Genomic DNA, 18,000 nt, shown 5'->3' with positions numbered 1-18,000 from the left:
GTTGGATCTGTCAACAAACAAATTGGATGGTAAAATTCCAAGTGAATTGACAAGGTTGACATTTCTTGCAAAATTAAACCTATCAATGAACAATCTTGTTGAACAAATACCACAAACAAAACAGTTTTCCACATTCGAGAATGATTCATACATTGGAAACATGGCATTGTGTAGGATTCCATTGACAAGAAAATGCAATGCGGATGATGGGCAGCGGATGCAGCCAGCAGAAGAAGAAGATGATGAATATGAATATGAATTCATAGATGGATTTGGTTGGCGATGTGTTGTAATTGGATATGGAAGTGGTTTCATAGTTGGGATTGGAATTGGTTATATGATTATAAGAAGTGGAAGGCCATTATGGTTAGTGGAATTCTTTTTTGGAGTTGAATATAAATATAAGAAGAAGAAGAGACGCAACTGAGCTGCACCAACGCTCAGGGGGAATTGATTCAGTTGTGCGATTTCTTGTGTTTGAGTTGTGTTTTGTATTTCTTTTATAATTGCTACTTCTATCGTTTTGCTTAGTATCTATAATAAATAAAGTCAGGTATGATGGCTAAAATTATAAAAAATTTAACTTCTCTCTTACTCCATTTTTAATTTTCTCCTAGTTTACCAATTCCACACTAAACACATGACATTCACAGTATGTCCTATTTTTTATAAACGAAGTATTATGTTAAATCTACTATGATGTAATTGCTAAAGCTTTTAGTATTTTTTATTTTCTTCATTTTACTTTTCATAAATTTATTAATAAGGAGATTACTTTAATTGAATTGAGAGGTTTAAAAATTAGTCTGTAGATTAATTTCTTGAGTTTCATAATTACATCAGAATATTTAATCTTGGAGACCTCTTTGAACAAGGGAGGCTCAATTACTTTTAAAATTAAAAAAGGGCTAACACTATAAAAGGTCTAGAGTTCTTTCTTCTTCTCAATAAAATCGGCGCAATTAACTATTTAAATAAAACAAACTGGCCCAAAAGAAAGCCCATCTCCATAGAATCAGATTGTGCCCTTCACAAACTCACAAATCAGATTCCCCTCACTTTCTCGCTGATTCTCCGCCGTCGCCGGTCACCAAATCCATGTACGTTCCTCTCCTGTCTTCTTCCTTCTTTTCATCGCGCACATACATACGAAACTTATGCTAGTTTCATCCCTTTTGAACATATGAGCTTTGATAGATCTTTATAATTTTATAATTTGATTTCGTTTGATCCTTTGTAAGAAACCTAATGGTTACTGGTAATTTTTCATTATCTAAATAATATGTCACCATTTTATCTAATCATATATAACATCATACATATTCCACATTTTATTACTATTTCATTATGTTTCACATCACAGCATAAGATGCGCTCCAACTGTTTGCTGAAATGCCCGACAAAGTCTTGTGCAGTCTACAAATGTTCGATAAAATGTCACGTGATGTCTTGATCTGAAATTTATATTCCGTGAACAAGAAATATCAGAGTAAAACGAGAACTTTCAATTTTTTAAATGATTTAGTAATTCTTCTCCTAAAAATTATTTGATTTTTTAGCATCCATTGCCAGCTGATTATGGCTCCGCCATTGCATGTAAGGGACTAATATACAATAGTGGCAATCACATAATTAAGTTTTCTGAAAAAAAGTAACCTAACATACAAATACAAACATTACATTCTTTAAGATGCATTATTGCAAAACATCATAGACCTAACATGCTAGAGATCCAAATGAAACACCGAAAAGCATAACGTTTGTCTGGAATCATCTTCTTCTTGTTGTTTCTTTTGCTCTATTTCTTCTCTTCATCTTACTATTTTTATGTCCAACACCAAAAAAGAATTCCACTAACCATCTTGGCCTTCCGCTTCTTATAATCATGTAACTAATTCCAATCCCAACTACAAATCCACTTCCATATCCCATCACAACACATCGCCAACCAAATCCATCTATAAATCCTGACTCATCATCATCTTCTGTAGGAAATGTTAGTTTTCCATCGGTTGTTTCACATTGTTTTGTCAATAGAACTCCACACAATCCCCAGTTTCCCACATATGAATCATTCTGAAAGGTGGAAAACTGCTTAGATTGTGGTATCTGCCCCACAAGGTTATTCATTGATAGGTTTAATTTCGAAAGAAATGTCAACCCTGTCAGGTCACTTGGAATTTTTCCACTCAATCTGTTCCATGACAAATCCAATGACTCAAGAATACTTATATTCCCAAGAGACAAAGTAATCCCTCCCGTGAGAGTATTGCGGGACAAATTCAAGTATCTCAGAGAATTAAGATTGCATATGGAAACTGGAATACTCCCAGAGAAATTATTGGAAGAAAAATGGATCGTTGTAAGTGTATCCAGCAATCTCCACAATGTCTGATCCAAACCTTTTAAAGTGACACTCAAGTCAAAAAATCTTTGGAGCACATCCTTCTGAACGCGTGTTAGATTGTCCTTAGCATCTATCATACCTCCAAAGTTCTTGAAATATCTATCGGGTAAAGAGCCAACAAACACATTTCTTGTTATATCCAAGACTTGCAACTTTGGAAACGGATGCTCGATCTTTGAAGCCTCCAACATAGTCCCATTCAACTTGTTAGACCTCAAGATGAGGACGCGAAGTTGAGGGAATGTTTCCATCCAAAAGGGAAATGCACCTCGTATTTCATTATCACTAAAATCAATGTTTTGCAGACGTTGGCAGTTGATTAGGGAGTGAGGTATTCCTTCCAATTTATTGCCATTCAGATTGAGGGACTGAAGACTGCATACTTTTGCAAATGTTGATTGAAGGGCTGTGATTTTGTTTCCTCCCAAATTAAGAAGCAACAGTGAACTATTAAAGTTTCCTAGGCACTTTGGAATCTGTCCTTCCAAATTATTGTCTGCTAAATGGAGGAGTGGCAATAATCTCAGGTCGCAAATGGATGATGGAATCTCCCCACTGAATTTGTTATGAGGGAGTACTAAATAAGCCAGCTCTGACATATTCCCAATGGCGGAAGGTATTGGACCTGTAAATTGATTTTGAACTGGGATCAAGAATGACATATTGACATATGAGAGTGAGAGAGAGAGAGTATGATACCATCTATATTATTTACGTGAAGCCATAACTCCCTGAGGTGTTTCAGATTTCCAATTTCTTTTGGAATAGTACCTACTCGTACAAATTTTGAAAATGACAATCATAACATCCAATCAGTTAATAAATACAGTACAACTTTGTATCCAATAATATATAAAGAGACATGAAATAATGCTACTTAAAATATGAAGTTGTGACACTAATATATGAAGTCATACACAATGTTTTACTTCCTCCGCCTACAATAAGAGTCCTATTTTGCCATTTCGGTCCGTCCCACAATAAGAATCTTATTTCACTTTTACCATAAATGGTAAGTAGGCCCTGCATTCCACCAACTTATTCCACTCAGACTTTATTATAAAACTAATATATATAAGTGAGACTCATATTCTACTAACTTAATCTACCTACTTTTTTCTTTACATTTCTTAAAACTCGTGACATAACTAAATAAGACTACTATTGCGCGACGAAGGGAGTATTTTATTTAACTCTTTGGAGCATATAACAATGAAAGAAAAAATATCATACCGCTTAATGTATTATTGTTAAGCCATAAGTAGGAAAGAGATGTCATGTTCCGAATTTCCTTCGGTATAGATCTATCTATTAGCATATTGTCTTGCAACTGCAGCTCCCATAAATTAAAAAGGCGACCTAGCTCTTTTGGTATAGGACCTGCAAGAATATACAAGAAACATTGTGCAAGCTTAATAAACATTGGAATGTCTTTCAGATTAATGTACTGAAGGCTGCATCCTTTTGCAAATGTAGATTGAAGGGCTGTGATTTGGTTTTGACCCAAATTAAGAAGTACTCCCTCCATCCACGAATAAGAGTCTCGGTTCATGCTTACCATAAATGGTAAAGAGACCCCACATTCCACTAACCCATTCCACTCACATATCATTTAAAACTAATATATACAAATGGGACCCATATTCCACTAAACTTTCTTCCACTCACTTTTCTTAACATTTCTTAAAACCCGTGCCGGATAGAATTGGGACTCCTATTCATGGACGGAGGGAGTAATAGTGAACTATTGGTGTTCCCCAAGCACTTTGGAAGCTGTCCTACCATCCCAAATGATTGTCCGCTAAATGGAGGAGTGACAGTAATCTAAAGTTGCAAATGGATGATGGAATCTCTCCAATTAGTTTGTTATGATGGAGTCCTAAATAGGTCAGCTCTGATATATTCCCAATGGCGGAAGATATTAGACCTTAAAATTGATTTTGAGCACGGATCTAGAATGACATATAGTACTTCATTTGGTCCCCATTAAATGACTCATATTTGACCCTGAGTTTTAAGAATTTGTTTGACTTTGTTAAGGAAGAAAAAAGTTGACGTAGTGTGCGTCCTATTTTTATATATTGATTTGATAATAAAATATGAGTAAAGTGAGTTAGTAGAATGTGAAGTGAAAGAGACATATATTGGGGATCATTCAAATAAGAAATATGAGACATTCTATGGGGACAAGAGGGAGTCGTAGAGAGATATATACATAGAGAAAGAGAGACGTTACCTTTTAAACCATTGTTGAAAAGATATATGACTTGTAAGTAAGAAGGAAGCAAGATATTCATACCACTTAAATCATTACTACGAAGAAACAATCCAAACATGGTTATTAAGTTCCCAATCTCTCTTGGCAATGAGCCACTGAACTTATTTCCAGACATGCTCAGTCGCCCGAAATTAAGAAGACGACCAATCTCTTTTGGAATATTACCTAATTAGAGAGATAATCAACTCAAAATTTTAAAAAAAAATCCATTTACATGCTATAATAATAGGTAAATAATAGTAATATTTAAGTATACGAATCATACCACTGAAATTGTTGAATTCAAGGCTTAGTCTGAAAAGGGAAGTTATGTTTCCAATTTGTGGTGATAATGGTCCACTTAGTTGATTGTAGGAAAAGTCATAATGTGAATCTTATAGATTGAAGACTCAAGAATTTGCCCCGGACTTATTCTTGTAAATAAACCCAACAAATAAACTAGATAAACCAAGAAATGGAACAAGGAAAAAAGGATAAAAGGATAGAGGATGGATAAGTGTTATGATTTAGGTGAAGAACAAGAAAGAAATCCCAAAGGCACTTTCACATACAAACACCTAATGGCTCCACAAACTAGCAACACAAGAACTAGCAAGCATACCTTTACAATCAACCTTAGCCCGGCAAAAGATCGAATGCAACCCGAAGGAATTTGATAAGTCTTCAAAAGATGAAGAAGGTGAGCTCTCAAATATGGAGAAATTGTCTCTTACAAATATTCAAAAGCTGAGAATGAAAACTCTACAAAAGAGTATTTATACTAAAACAAAAGTAATAGGGAAAATAGTCTTTAAAATCTTTAAAAAATGGCATTTTCGGGCAAAACGCCCGGCCCGGGCGTTTTGGGGCCTTGCCCGGGCGTTTTCTCTGTGGCCGGGCATTTTTGGCAGCTCTGCGTGACTTTCGTCAAACGGCCATAACTTCCTCATCCGAGCACCGATTGAGGCGTGTAAGGTAATCACGCGAAGCTCTTTTGACGATGAAGATATTGATGGTCTTAGAACAGAATTTGGACATCATTTTGATAGGAAAATTCTGGTTTGAGTCAGACCTTCGAATCCGGCTTGGCTCCTTGCCATATCTCCACCTTCTTTTCGGACCCCAATCAACCCATGGCCCTCGATGTCGTTGCATCCTATGATTGTGAATACCCGGATTCACATCAAGTCAACAATTTATAATGATGCTATACTGAAAATAGTTGCTGGAAATGTGCCATTCAATTTGTTCACATTCAAGTCCAAAATTTGTAAATTAGTAAGAGCACCAATCTCTTTTGGAATATTACCTGTAATTGAACTGTATCAATCAATATCCTATTATATATTCACAAATGTAAAGCATAGAAATTAAAGAATTAAATTGAATATGGCCTTAAAATGATCATTTCTAGACCAAACAAAGCCAAAAAAAGTTGAAAAACTATGAGTAAGAGATAAGATCTTACCAACTAAATTGTTACCACCAAAGTATAACTCTTGAAGCAATGTCAAGTTCCCCATTTGAGTCGGCACGAGTCCATTCAAGTTGTTGCTGCGCAAAGAAAGATACCTAAGTTGCGAACAATGTTCCAAACTCGATGGTATTTCTCCATACAGCTTGTTGAAAGATATACGAAGCTTCTTGAGCCTATGCAGATTGTATTTGCATATATCAAATGGTAATCTGCTAGAAAAATTATTATCTCCCAAATTCAAAACTTCTAAAAATGATAAGTTGAAAATAGATGGGGGAATAGGACCACCAAAAGAGTTATTGGTCACATCTAAAGAAATGAGAAAAGAAAGATTTCCGATTTCTGGTGGAATGCTTCCGACAAGACCCATGTGCGATATATTCAACTGTCTCACCCTGTGATAGCGGGATCCAACTACAAATGTTGGTCTCACTGCTCCAATTTCTGGTCAATATATTATTGCGATCGAAAGAGATTCGAGATTTGAAGGCTGTAGTGAGGAACGATCAATGTTGATATCTGAGTTGGCTGAGTTATAATCAATCAACCATTGTAAAAGTAAGAGTGTTGCAATAAGGAAGTAGAGATGGGAAATTCTATCCATTTGGCTTGATTTCAAAGAAAGTAATTTGTGGCAGCTTATATACCGCGGATATTAAAAGTGTCTATATACTAAGTATTTAACTTAACAGTGTGTGTGTGTTTTTCTTTTTTCTTTTTCTTTTTTATAAATAATGTATCATGTCTTCTGCTCCTCTATTACAATTTACAGCTAGGATGACACACTTTTCGTTTTCGTTTGTTGTTGACACATTTTTATTTTTGGTAACTGTCTCTTCAGTTAATCAATTCAACCACCTTTTTTCTCATCAATTAAAAATTTAATTTTTTTCTCTTTCTCCATTTAATAGTTACATCCATTCTTTCTCTCTTGAACTAACCACATTAAAAAAAATTACTCAAATCTCGCGCCAATTAAGAAATGGGTAATTAATCGGGACGGTGGAGTTACCTTTTCATAACTAATTACTCCTTACAGACTTTTGACCAGTTTTTTTCTAAGCAAATATTGATGATTTTTCATTTGGATATAAATCACTAGAAGTCAAATATTTAGACTTCTACAATCTATGCTGAATAAATCAACGATAATGAATGTTGACTCTTTATACCAATAGTTATATTAGTTAAAAATATTGATTATTTACACACAGAGACTAACAGGTGGATACAAAGGAAGGGAATTAACTTTCATAATTATAAAATTTCAACCCATTCTCTAAAGTTTTCAACTTAAGTAGCCTAACTATATCTTTTAATAAAACAACTATATTGAAAAAATAACGATGTCACAATTCTGCAATAGAAAAAAGATAATGTTTGAAGTCAAATGTTTAAAATTCAAATCCACAGACATAAAATTTTTAAGAAATACTCCCTCTATTCCTTGTTAATTGAGGCCTCATAAAGTAAGAGAGAATAAAGTAGAAAAAATGAAGAGAGAACAAAGTATGAGAAACGGTTACTTTTTGTTAAAAATAAAAATGACTCAATTAACTTGAAACTTCCAAAAATAAAAAATCAACTCAATTAACATAGAACTGACGAATTACAATAATTGTCAGCAAGAGAGTTGGATCCATATATTATCACAATTCAAGTTAAGTATAGTAACTATGAATTATTGGTTGGAGGTCTAATCATGAGAAAAGTATAACTTCATTTTAATGGAAGGAAGAATTGTGATTGAATAAATTGTCCATAGTGTTTAGTCACGATGAATTGATGAGCTAACAATTGGGGCATGACACCTATATATTTATTGGGAAGTAAATGTTTGAAGGTAAGTTTTCTTGATATTAAATGGCCAAGGTCTACAATTGGGGCATGACACCTATATATATTGTGGAAAGTAAATGTTTGAAGTTAAGTTTTCTTTATATTATATGGCCACGGTTTACAAATGGGTCACGGCATCAATATATACAATTTGACTTATACAGGGGACTCAATCTTTTAAAATATATAGAAAACTAGGACTTTTTTAATATTGGAATCTTATAATCACATTTATCGAATATGTTAGTAATTTAGGTATCTCATTTATCCAATATTTGGCCAACTATCAAGACATGTGATCTCTACATGGAATCCGTCCCTCTAGGGACATCCGATAAAATTATAACGATACAGAGAAGATTAGCATGGCCCTACGCAAGAATGACACGCATAAATCGAGAAATGATTTTTACGGAATCTGATGGGCCTGGTGATGGAGCCCAATGGGCCAACACAATAAAAAGGTCCAACAAATAAAATGGCCCAAAACAGAGCCCTACTTCATCTCATAAGATTGTTCCCTAACAGAAATCATATGCGTTGGATAAGTATGAGTAAGACATACTGTATATTATGGTCCAATGGCTAAGACATAAGATTAGAATGTAACAATTTTGAACATTGCAATATTTAAATTTTTGAACATTGAAATATGATACTTCTGCTCGTTCCAAAGTACAAATATGGCTCAAGGATTGCATGCAAGAGCTTAGTCACACAATAGAATCAATATGCATAAGTTTTTGGGAACTAAAGTAACCAACCTTAGATATACAACATTAATTGCATATTTTACAAAGCATAATTACAAAACATCATATATACACCCACTATGCTAGAGTTACAAATGAAGCACAAGGAAATCACAACGTTTGTCTTGAATTACCTTCTCCTTGTGGTTGCTTTTGCTCTATTTCTTCTCTTCGTCTTACTATTATTATATCCAACCCCAAAAAAGAATTCAACTAACCATTTTGGCCTTCCACATTTTATAATCATGTAACCAATTCCAATTCCAACTACAAATCCACACCCATACCCCATCACCACACTTCGCCAACCAAATCCATCTATAAATCCATACTCATCACCATCTTCTTCGTCTTGAGGAAATACTGGTTTTCCATCACTCCCCTCACATTTTTTTGTCAATGGAAATCCGCACAATCTTACATTTCCAACGTATGATTCATTACCAAATGTGGAAAGTTGAGTAGACTGTGGTATTTTTCCCTTGGGATTATTCATCGAAAGGTTTAACTTTGCAAGAAATGTCAACCTTGCCAATCCACTTGGAATTTCTCCATCTAGTTTGTTTGAAGACAAGTCCAACGACTCGAGTAAACTCATACCTGCAACCGATGAAGGTATATGTCCTACAATGGTATTGTGAGACAAATTCAAGTATCTAAGAGAGTTAAGATTCCCTACTGAAGTTGGAATGCTCCCAGAGAATCTGTTAGAGGATAAGTCAATAGTTGTAAAGGTATCCAACAATTGCAGCAATAGCTGATCCAATCCTTTCAATGTGAGTTTCAAGTCTATAAAACTTAGAAACAAATTTGCTGCATCATCAGTCTGGTTTTCCTTTGCATCTATCATACCTCGAAAGTTCTTGATATATCTATCAGGTAGAGGGCCAACAAATGCATTCTGCGATACATCAAAGACTTGCAACTTTGGAAATGGTCGCTCCGTGTTTGAGTTTGAATCCACCAACATCATACCATTGAACTTATTTGACCTCAAGACAAGCAAGCGAAGTTGAGGGAGTGATTCCATCCAAAAGGGAAACGCATCTTGTATTTCATTATTACCAATATCGATGCCCAACAAACCCTGGCAGTTGACTAGGGTTTGGGGTAGTGTTCCTTCAAATTCGTTGTCATTCAGATTGATTGACTGAAGATTGCAACCCTTTTGGAATGTTGATGGAATGATGCCACTAAGTTTATTTGCATTCAAATGGAGGATTAAAAGAGATGTGCTCAAGTTTCCCACACATTTTGGAATTGGCCCTTCCAAATTATTGTATGATAAATAGAGGAATTGGAGGGATGTCATGTTGCAAATGGATGGTGGTATCTCTCCATTGAAGAAGTTGAGACCAAGCCCTAAATAAACCATTCCTGATTGATTCACAAAGGTGGATGGTATCGGACCTGGAAGATTATATTATACAACATACGGATAAAATTCAATGAAACAACTAATAATCTATCGTTGTCATAAACAATGCATTATCACAAATTTATAATGATATATGAATGTAAATTGATATGTGGATCTATAATTTTATCTAAATTATATATATTTCATCCTCAAAAAATAGTCTAATTTTTTATTTTGGTCTGTCCAACAAAATTGTTCTATTTCTATTTATAGGAACTTTTTCATCACTTTTTTATCTCTCTCCTATTTTATACACATTTTTCATATTGGTCAATGCACCGAAATTAATTCTATATCTAATTAATGGGTTTTTAGCACTTTTTTCTCTCTCTCTTCTATTCCATACATATTTTATCAATTGCGCATTAAAACTCATATAATCTATAAATAAGAACATTTTTGGTGGATAAATATATAGTAATCCAAATAAAGATAAGATCCTACCAAAGTTAGTAAATCAATAAAAGCACGAGCAAGTAAATTTCATCAAATAAAATCCAACTATATTCGAGTTAATTTGCACATGTAATATGAAAATTTGGATATACATAAATTCCAAATAAAAATTTATTCTTTAAAAGGGTTTGTATTCCTAGATATAAAGCATGAAAATTAAAGAATTAAATGGAATATGGATTTAAAATAATCAGTTGTACACCAATCAAAGCCTAAAAAAGAAGCAGGGAACTAATTAAGATCTTACCACTTAAATTGTTGGCATCCAAGAACAGTTCTTGAAGCTTTGGCAAGTTTTGGATTTCTCTTGGCACGTGACCACTAAAGCTATTGAAACTAATGCTCAAAATTTGTAAATTAGTAAGAGCATCAATCTCTTTTGGAATATGACCTGTATTACATTGCATCAAATCAATTAAGTCAAGACAGATGGATGGAATGTAATAGCATGAAATAAGATCTTACCACTTAAATTGTTGTTACCAAGGTACAACGATTGAAGCATTGTCAAGTTCCAAATTTCTCTTGGCACTTGGCCACTAAAGTTGTTGAAATTTATTTCCAAATACTGTAAATTAGTAAGAGCACCAATCTCTTTTGGAATATTACCTGTGAGTAAATTGCATTAAATCAATTAAACCAAGAAAAATGGAGGGAATGTAAGGGCATATCTTACCACTTAACTTGTTGGTATGAAGGTTCAACCACTGAAGCATTGTCAAATTGCCAATTTCTCGTGGCACATGATCACTCATGTTGTTGAAACTCATATCCAAATATTGTAAATTAGTAACGGTACCGATCTCTATAGGAATATTACCTGAGAATAAATTGCATTAAATCAATAAAGCCTAATCATATATAGCAAATACTATAAGAGTATGAGCTACGATCTAACCGCTTAATTTGTTGTTATTGAGGAACAACAACTGAAGGCTTGTCAAGTTCCCAATTTCTCGGGGCACATGATCACTGAAGTTGTTGAAACTCATATCCAAATGTTCTAAGTCAGTAACGACACTGATCTCAGTTGGAATATTACCTGTAAGTAAGTTGATTAATCAAATGAATTAAAGCTAAACCAAATGTAAGGAATGTAAGAGCATTACATGAGATCTTACCACTTAACATGTTGTTACCAAGATACAACGTTTGAAGCATTGTCAAGTTCCAAATTTCTCTTGGTACTTGGCAGCTAAAGTTGTTGAAATTTATTGCCAAATACTGTAAATTAGTAAGAGCACCAATCTCTTTTGGAATATTACCTGTGAGTAAATTGCATTAAATCTATCAAACCAAGACAAATGTAGGGAATGTAAAAGCATAATATCTTACCACTTAACTTGTTTTTATGAAGGTTCAACCACTGAAGCATTGTCAAATTGCCAACTTCTTTTGGGACATGGCCATTAAAGTTGTTGAAACTCATGCTTAAAGTTTGTAAATTAGTAAGAGCACCAGTCTCTTTCGGAATATTATCTGAAAATAAATTGCATAAAATCAATCAAGCATAAACATATGTATGAGATGTAAGTGCATGAGATACGATCTTACCACTTAATTTGTTGTTATTAAGGTACAACGTTTGAAGGCTTGTCAAGTTCCCAATCTCTCGTGGCACATGATCACTGAAGTTGTTGAAACTCATATCCAAATATTGTAAATTAATAAGTGAACCGATCTCTGTAGGAATATTACCTGATAATAAATCACATTAAATCAATCAAGTGTAAACATATGTAGCGTATGTAAGAGCACGAGATACGATCTTACCACTTAATTTGTTGTTATTAAGGAACAACAACTGAAGGCTTGTCAAGTTCCCAATTTCTCGTGGCACTAGATCACTGAAGTTGTTGAAACTCATATCCAAATATTGTAAGTTAGTAACAACACTGATCTCAGTTGGAATATTACCTGTAAGTAGATTGAAGCAAATCAATAAAAGCTAAAACAAATGTAAGGAATGTAAGAAAATTACATAAGATCTTACCACTTAACTTGTTGTTACCAAGATACAACGTTTGAAGCATTGTCAAGTTCCAAATTTGTCTTGGTACTTGGCCACTAAAGCTATTGAAATCCATGCTCAAAGTTTGTAAATTAGTAAGACCACCAATGTCATTTGGAATATTACCTACGAGTAAATTGCATCGAATCAATCAAGCCAAAATAAATGAGAAAATGTAAAAGCATAATATAAGTTCATACCACTTAACTTCTTGGTACGGACGTTCAACCACTGAAGCATTTTTTAAATTTCCAATTTCTTTTGGCACATGGCCACTAAAGTTGTTCACACTCACATCCAAATTTTGTAAATTAGTAAGAGCACTGATCGCATTTGGAATGTTACCCGTGAGTAAATTGCATCAAATCAATCAACGCAATACAAATGTATGGAATGTAAGAGCATGAAATAGGATCTTACCACTTAACTTGTTATTACTAAGGTACAAGGATTGAAGCCCTTCTAGTTTCCCAATTTCTCGTGGAACATGTTGGCTAATTAAGCTTGTTGAAACTCATGTCTAAATATCGTAAATTAGTAAGGGCACCAATCTCTATTAGAATATTACCTGTGAGTAATTGAAACAAATCAAAACTTAAACAAACGTAGGGACCGTAAGCGCATGAGATAAGATCTTACCACTTAATTTGTTCGTACTAAGGTCTAACAATCGAAGCATTGTCAAGTTCCCAATTTCTCTAGGAACGTGGCCCCTAAAGTCGTTGACACTTAAGTCCAAAGTTTGTAGATTTGTGAGACCAAATATCTCGTTTGGAATATTATCTGAGTAAATTGAATTGAATCAAATCAATCAAGCCAAAACAAATGCAGGGAGTTAACGAGCATGATATAAAATCTTACCACTTAACTTGTTTGTATTAAGATCCAACCATTGAAGCATTCTCAAGTTCCCAATTTCTTTAGGAATGTTACCTATGAATAAATTGCACCAAACAATCCACAACAAATGTAGGCATTAATGTAAGAGTATGAGATAAAATCTTACCTCCTACAATGGAGAGGTTTCTTTTCGGCACAGAGATTAAGAAAAATAGTGTTAGGTGAGTTAAGTAGAAAATGAAAAAGGTAGAGAAATGAAGAGAGAGAAAAGTAAGAGAGAGTAAGGTAAGCGTGAAAAAATGTGTTGACTTTACTAAAAGGGGAAATGACTCTATTACTATGGAACGTACCAAAATGGTAAAATGACTCTATTATGGAACGGAGGGAGTACCACTTAACAAATGTAGGCAATGTAAAAGTATTAAATAAAATTTACCACTTAAATTGTTGTTATGAAGGCCCAACCATTGAAGGTTTGTCAAGTTCGCAATTTCTTTTGGAATATTACCTGTGAGTAAATTACGTCATATCAACATCCAATTATATATGCCTTTGTACATGCGATATAAAGTCATCGGGTCATATTATAGACAAAACATACCCTTATATGCTAAACACAGAACCAAAACAAATAGGACTATGAGAACTTCAAAGGTCATTTTTCCTCGTTTTCAGTGCATTGTATGAAATTGAATTTTAAGATGAACCATACGATCTAAAAAATGACATAGGCCATTTTAAAAATCTGAATTTCTTATAATAAACTGATAACGAAGTAAAAATGACCTTAGGTTGCATTCTGTATTTAAAATTGGTTCTGTGTATAATTGACATGAAAGAATAGTACAATGAAACTAAAATACATTTTGTAACGCAATTTTCACACTATTTTATATGGAGATGAGATCTTACCACTTAAATAGTTGGCACCCAAGTATAATTCTTGTAGCATTGTCAACTTCCCAATTTGTGTTGGCACATGTCCACTAAAGTTGTTGCTGCGCAAAGAAACATACTCAAGCTGTGAACAGTGCTCCAAATTCGACGGTATTTCTCCATACAACTTTGTGTTTGCACATATCAAACGGTAGGCTACTAGACAAACTATTATTCCTCAAATTCAAATCTTCTAAAAATGACATGTTGAAAATGGATGTGGGAATAGGACCATGGAAAGAGTTTTCATGCAAATCTAAAGAAACAAGAAAAGAAAGATTTCCGATTTCTGGTGGAATGGTTCCTACAAGACCCATGGATGATACATCCAACCGAGTCACCCTGTGATAGGGAGAATCACAGGTAACTCCGATCCAACTACAGACACTATTCTCACTGCTCCAATTTTTGGTCAATATATTATAGGGATCGAAAGATATTCGAGATTTGAAGGCAATAAGTGCAGAACGATCAAGGTTGATATATGAGCTGGCTGAGCTATAATGAATCAGCCATTGAAGAAGTAAGAGTGAGGTTCCAAAGAGATAAAACTGTGAAGATATATCCATTAGGATTGATTTTGAAAGTAGTAAATGTGTGGAGAGTTGAAGATGTGTGCTACCACTATATATATACTACCGTGTAAGTAAACCTTAACTAATGTTTTTAGATTCCAAAGGTCTCGAGTTTACATTCACAGTGATAGGCATGTAACGTACATGTGTATTGGAGTAGGAATGTAAAATTCTATGAAAAATAACTTGTAAAGTGAAGTAAAATCAGTTATTTTTTAAATTATATAGTACTCCCTCCGTCCCAAGGAAGATAACCCCTTCCTTAGGCGGCACAAGATTTTATGCACTTTTATTTTCTGTGTTAAATGGAGAGAATAAAGTAAGAGAAAGTGAATAAAGTAGAGATAAATGGGTTATTATTTTTAGTAATGGATCATCTTAGATGAGACAAACTGAAAAGGAAAGTGGGTCATATTCAATCGGACGGAGGGAGTAAAACCCAAATTGAAAAGCTATAAATTTTCAAAATATTTCACAAGATGAATTTGCTCACATTTTAATCTGTAAAAAGATTCAAGCTCAATTCAACACCATTGTCATGTATTTAATGACTGTGTTTCACATCCTATTAATTATTGATAGCTCCACATATCTGTGACACATAACTCATCACTGACTCTTGTTGAAGAGTTCCAAGTCAAGTCAATGGCATGCTGGCCCATTTACTTTCATTTTCAGTTGGTTTACTGATGCATGACAAAGGCTTTAAAGCAAGTCAATTGAATTTAATTTATTGGATAAAAATTCATTAATTTCTGCCGGATAGTAGTTGTGGAATATATTTTGACTTAGACAGAGGGCTCAAGTCTATCCAAAATACAAAGTAGACTTGGTATGTGTTTAATTAATTTATGGAAAAAATATTAAAAAATAAATTAGTAAGTGAGATTTTTAAAGAATTTTTAAAATACTTAAAAGTGTAAATAATTTTTAAAAAGTATATAAATAAATCAGTTTACAAAAATAATTCCATTATATTTTTTGTTTTCAATAAATACTTTATACATTTCAAATCTTCTTAATTCGTCTACATCTTCAATTTCGATTCTAGTATCTTAAATTCAAATTTTCCTAGTGTTTTTAATTTATAGTGGGCTTACATTTGGGTTTCTAATATATTGAATATCTCTCAACTATATCAGTTCGAGCACATGATACGGGCCTGGGAATTGAGACCAATGGGCCAATGAGTCAAGAGGATAACAAAATGGACATGGGCCGGGCCTGGGACGTGAGACCAATGGTCCAAAGCGTAAGGGATTAGACAATTAGTCAATATTAATATTGTTATTAGGGTTAATAGTATCAATATTATTATTATTATTATTATTATTATTATAATAGTATGAATTAAGAAAATTTTGTTGATTTTTAAAATTATCAATCTTACTTTATAACAATAGCTATAACGATGATAATAATAATTTTTTATTATTTATTTTCACATTTTCAATTAAAAATTATTAAGCACATCTTGGAAAAAGTTTTGGATTATTATTATTGTTTTAATTATTGTCAAATTTAATTTTAAAATTAACTTTAATGTTAGGTATATTAGGAAGCTAGATCATTGATATTAGGTATAACTTTAACTAATTAACACTATAAATTAGGAAGATCCGAAATCTCATTGATATCTCTTAGCAAAAGAGAAATAATCTATTTCCAAGATGATATCTTGCCTTCTATATATATTTAATCTCCTATTGACATCTTCTTCATCTCCGCCGCCTTCCCATCTTCTTTGAACTCAGTCATGGCAAAAGAAACTCATGCTCATAACAGAAATCCCAATGTACCGTCTCGGGTTTTTAAAGTGACCGGTACGGTCTCGGGATTAAGTGTCGAAACCCTAATCAGTTGCGGAAGTACGCATAATTTTATCCATCCCGATATGGTGAAGAAACTTGGATTGGAGGTTAAACCAACCAAGCTCTTTCGCGTGTATTTGAGCAATGGCGCGTAGTTAAGCTGTAACGAGAAGTGTGACCGCACGAAGTTATTGATTCAAGGGCACGAGCTTGTGGTCGATTTATTTGTGCTATGCATTCATAGTTCGGATGTGGTCTTGGGACTTCAGTGGCTAAGGAGTTTGGGTAAGGTTACCGAAAACTATGCCGACCTCACGATGAAATTTATGCATAATGAAGAGCTGGTCACGCTAAATGTCTTGCTACGGAATGGAGGCCTCGTTTGACTAGTATCAAGTAATTTTTCCATTTTTATCTTGGTTGATTTGTTATTGCATTGGTTATGTTTATTCGAAAGTCATGTTCATAGTTTGTTACAACTATTTTATTCATGTTAGGATTTGATTTTATCATTATATTGATTGACTATCAATAGGTATAAGCATCTAAGGGGTCAATTAGATGGTGTGCCTTTGTGGTTGATCTTCTTGTGGACATATTATCATATATATTATGCAAGAAACTTCTTATTCACAGATTCAAGGAACACACAAATATATTAAGCGAAATACCGAATATTAAAGCAAAAAACATTTATACTATTACAAGCATGTTTACTTGTCTAGAATCACCTTCTCCTTGGTGATGGTGTTGTTTCTCCTTTTCTTCTCTTCTTCTTATTACTATTATATCCAACGCCAAAAAAGAATTCCACCAACCACTTTGGCCTTCCACTTCTGATAATAATGTAACCAATTCCGATCCCAACTAAAAATCCACATCCATATCCCGTCACCACTCTTCGCCAACCAAATCCATCTATAAATCCAGACTCATCATTATCATCTCCATCATCTTCATGAGGAAGTATTGGTTTTGCATCAATTCTTTCACACTGTTTCGTCAATGGAAATCCACACAATCCTGCGTTTCCAACGTATGATTCATTCCCAAATGTGGAAAGTTGATTAGACTGGGGTATTTCTCCCACAAGATTATTCATTGAAAGGTTTAACTTCGCAAGAAATGTCAGGTTTGACAATCCACTAGGAATTCCTCCATCCAGATTGTTTGAAGACAAGTCCAGCGACTCGAGCAAACTCATACCCGCAAGAGATAA

General features: G+C 33.9%; 4 protein-coding genes and 1 pseudogene across 4 annotated transcripts in view; 1 reads left to right on the top strand and 4 right to left on the bottom strand.

Moving 5' to 3' along the window:
• LOC125190845 (receptor-like protein Cf-9 homolog) overlaps nt 1–3,069 on the bottom strand; it is a 9,669-nt gene extending 6,600 nt beyond the window's left edge. The window contains exon 1 of the mRNA XM_048088256.1: nt 1,912–3,069. Coding sequence (XP_047944213.1) covers nt 1,912–3,069 — 1,158 coding nt within the window. The remainder of the gene's footprint in view (nt 1–1,911) is intronic.
• Nucleotides 3,070–5,483: 2,414 nt separating this feature from the next.
• LOC125202515 (probable LRR receptor-like serine/threonine-protein kinase At3g47570) lies at nt 5,484–6,760 on the bottom strand. The gene is made up of 2 exons (XM_048100924.1): nt 6,133–6,760; nt 5,484–5,973 (listed from the first exon to the last, which is right to left on the bottom strand). The coding sequence occupies exons 1-2, from the start codon at nt 6,509–6,511 to the stop codon at nt 5,861–5,863; spliced, it is 492 nt and encodes a 163-aa protein (XP_047956881.1). The 5' UTR covers nt 6,512–6,760; the 3' UTR covers nt 5,484–5,860.
• Nucleotides 6,761–8,295: 1,535 nt separating this feature from the next.
• Nucleotides 8,296–8,391, top strand: LOC125202933 (annotated as a pseudogene).
• A 340-nt stretch (nt 8,392–8,731) lies between these two features.
• On the bottom strand, nt 8,732–13,552 carry LOC125202146 (receptor-like protein 33). The gene is made up of 13 exons (XM_048100499.1): nt 13,481–13,552; nt 13,259–13,402; nt 13,040–13,187; nt 12,602–12,745; nt 12,382–12,525; nt 12,163–12,306; nt 11,944–12,087; nt 11,730–11,873; nt 11,507–11,650; nt 11,285–11,428; nt 11,074–11,217; nt 10,856–10,999; nt 8,732–10,142 (listed from the first exon to the last, which is right to left on the bottom strand). Exons 4-13 carry the CDS (start codon nt 12,693–12,695, stop codon nt 8,863–8,865), a joined length of 2,526 nt encoding a protein of 841 aa, XP_047956456.1. The 5' UTR covers nt 12,696–12,745; nt 13,040–13,187; nt 13,259–13,402; nt 13,481–13,552; the 3' UTR covers nt 8,732–8,862.
• A 3,956-nt stretch (nt 13,553–17,508) lies between these two features.
• LOC125190839 (receptor-like protein 9DC3) lies at nt 17,509–17,985 on the bottom strand. The gene has a single exon (XM_048088248.1). It carries the CDS (start codon nt 17,983–17,985, stop codon nt 17,509–17,511), a length of 477 nt encoding a protein of 158 aa, XP_047944205.1.
• Nucleotides 17,986–18,000: the final 15 nt, after the last annotated feature.

The sequence above is a fragment of the Salvia hispanica genome, chromosome 1 (assembly GCF_023119035.1).
Source record: "Salvia hispanica cultivar TCC Black 2014 chromosome 1, UniMelb_Shisp_WGS_1.0, whole genome shotgun sequence".
Classification (NCBI taxonomy): domain Eukaryota; kingdom Viridiplantae; phylum Streptophyta; class Magnoliopsida; order Lamiales; family Lamiaceae; genus Salvia; species Salvia hispanica.
This window is presented reverse-complemented; position numbering and strand designations above follow the sequence as displayed.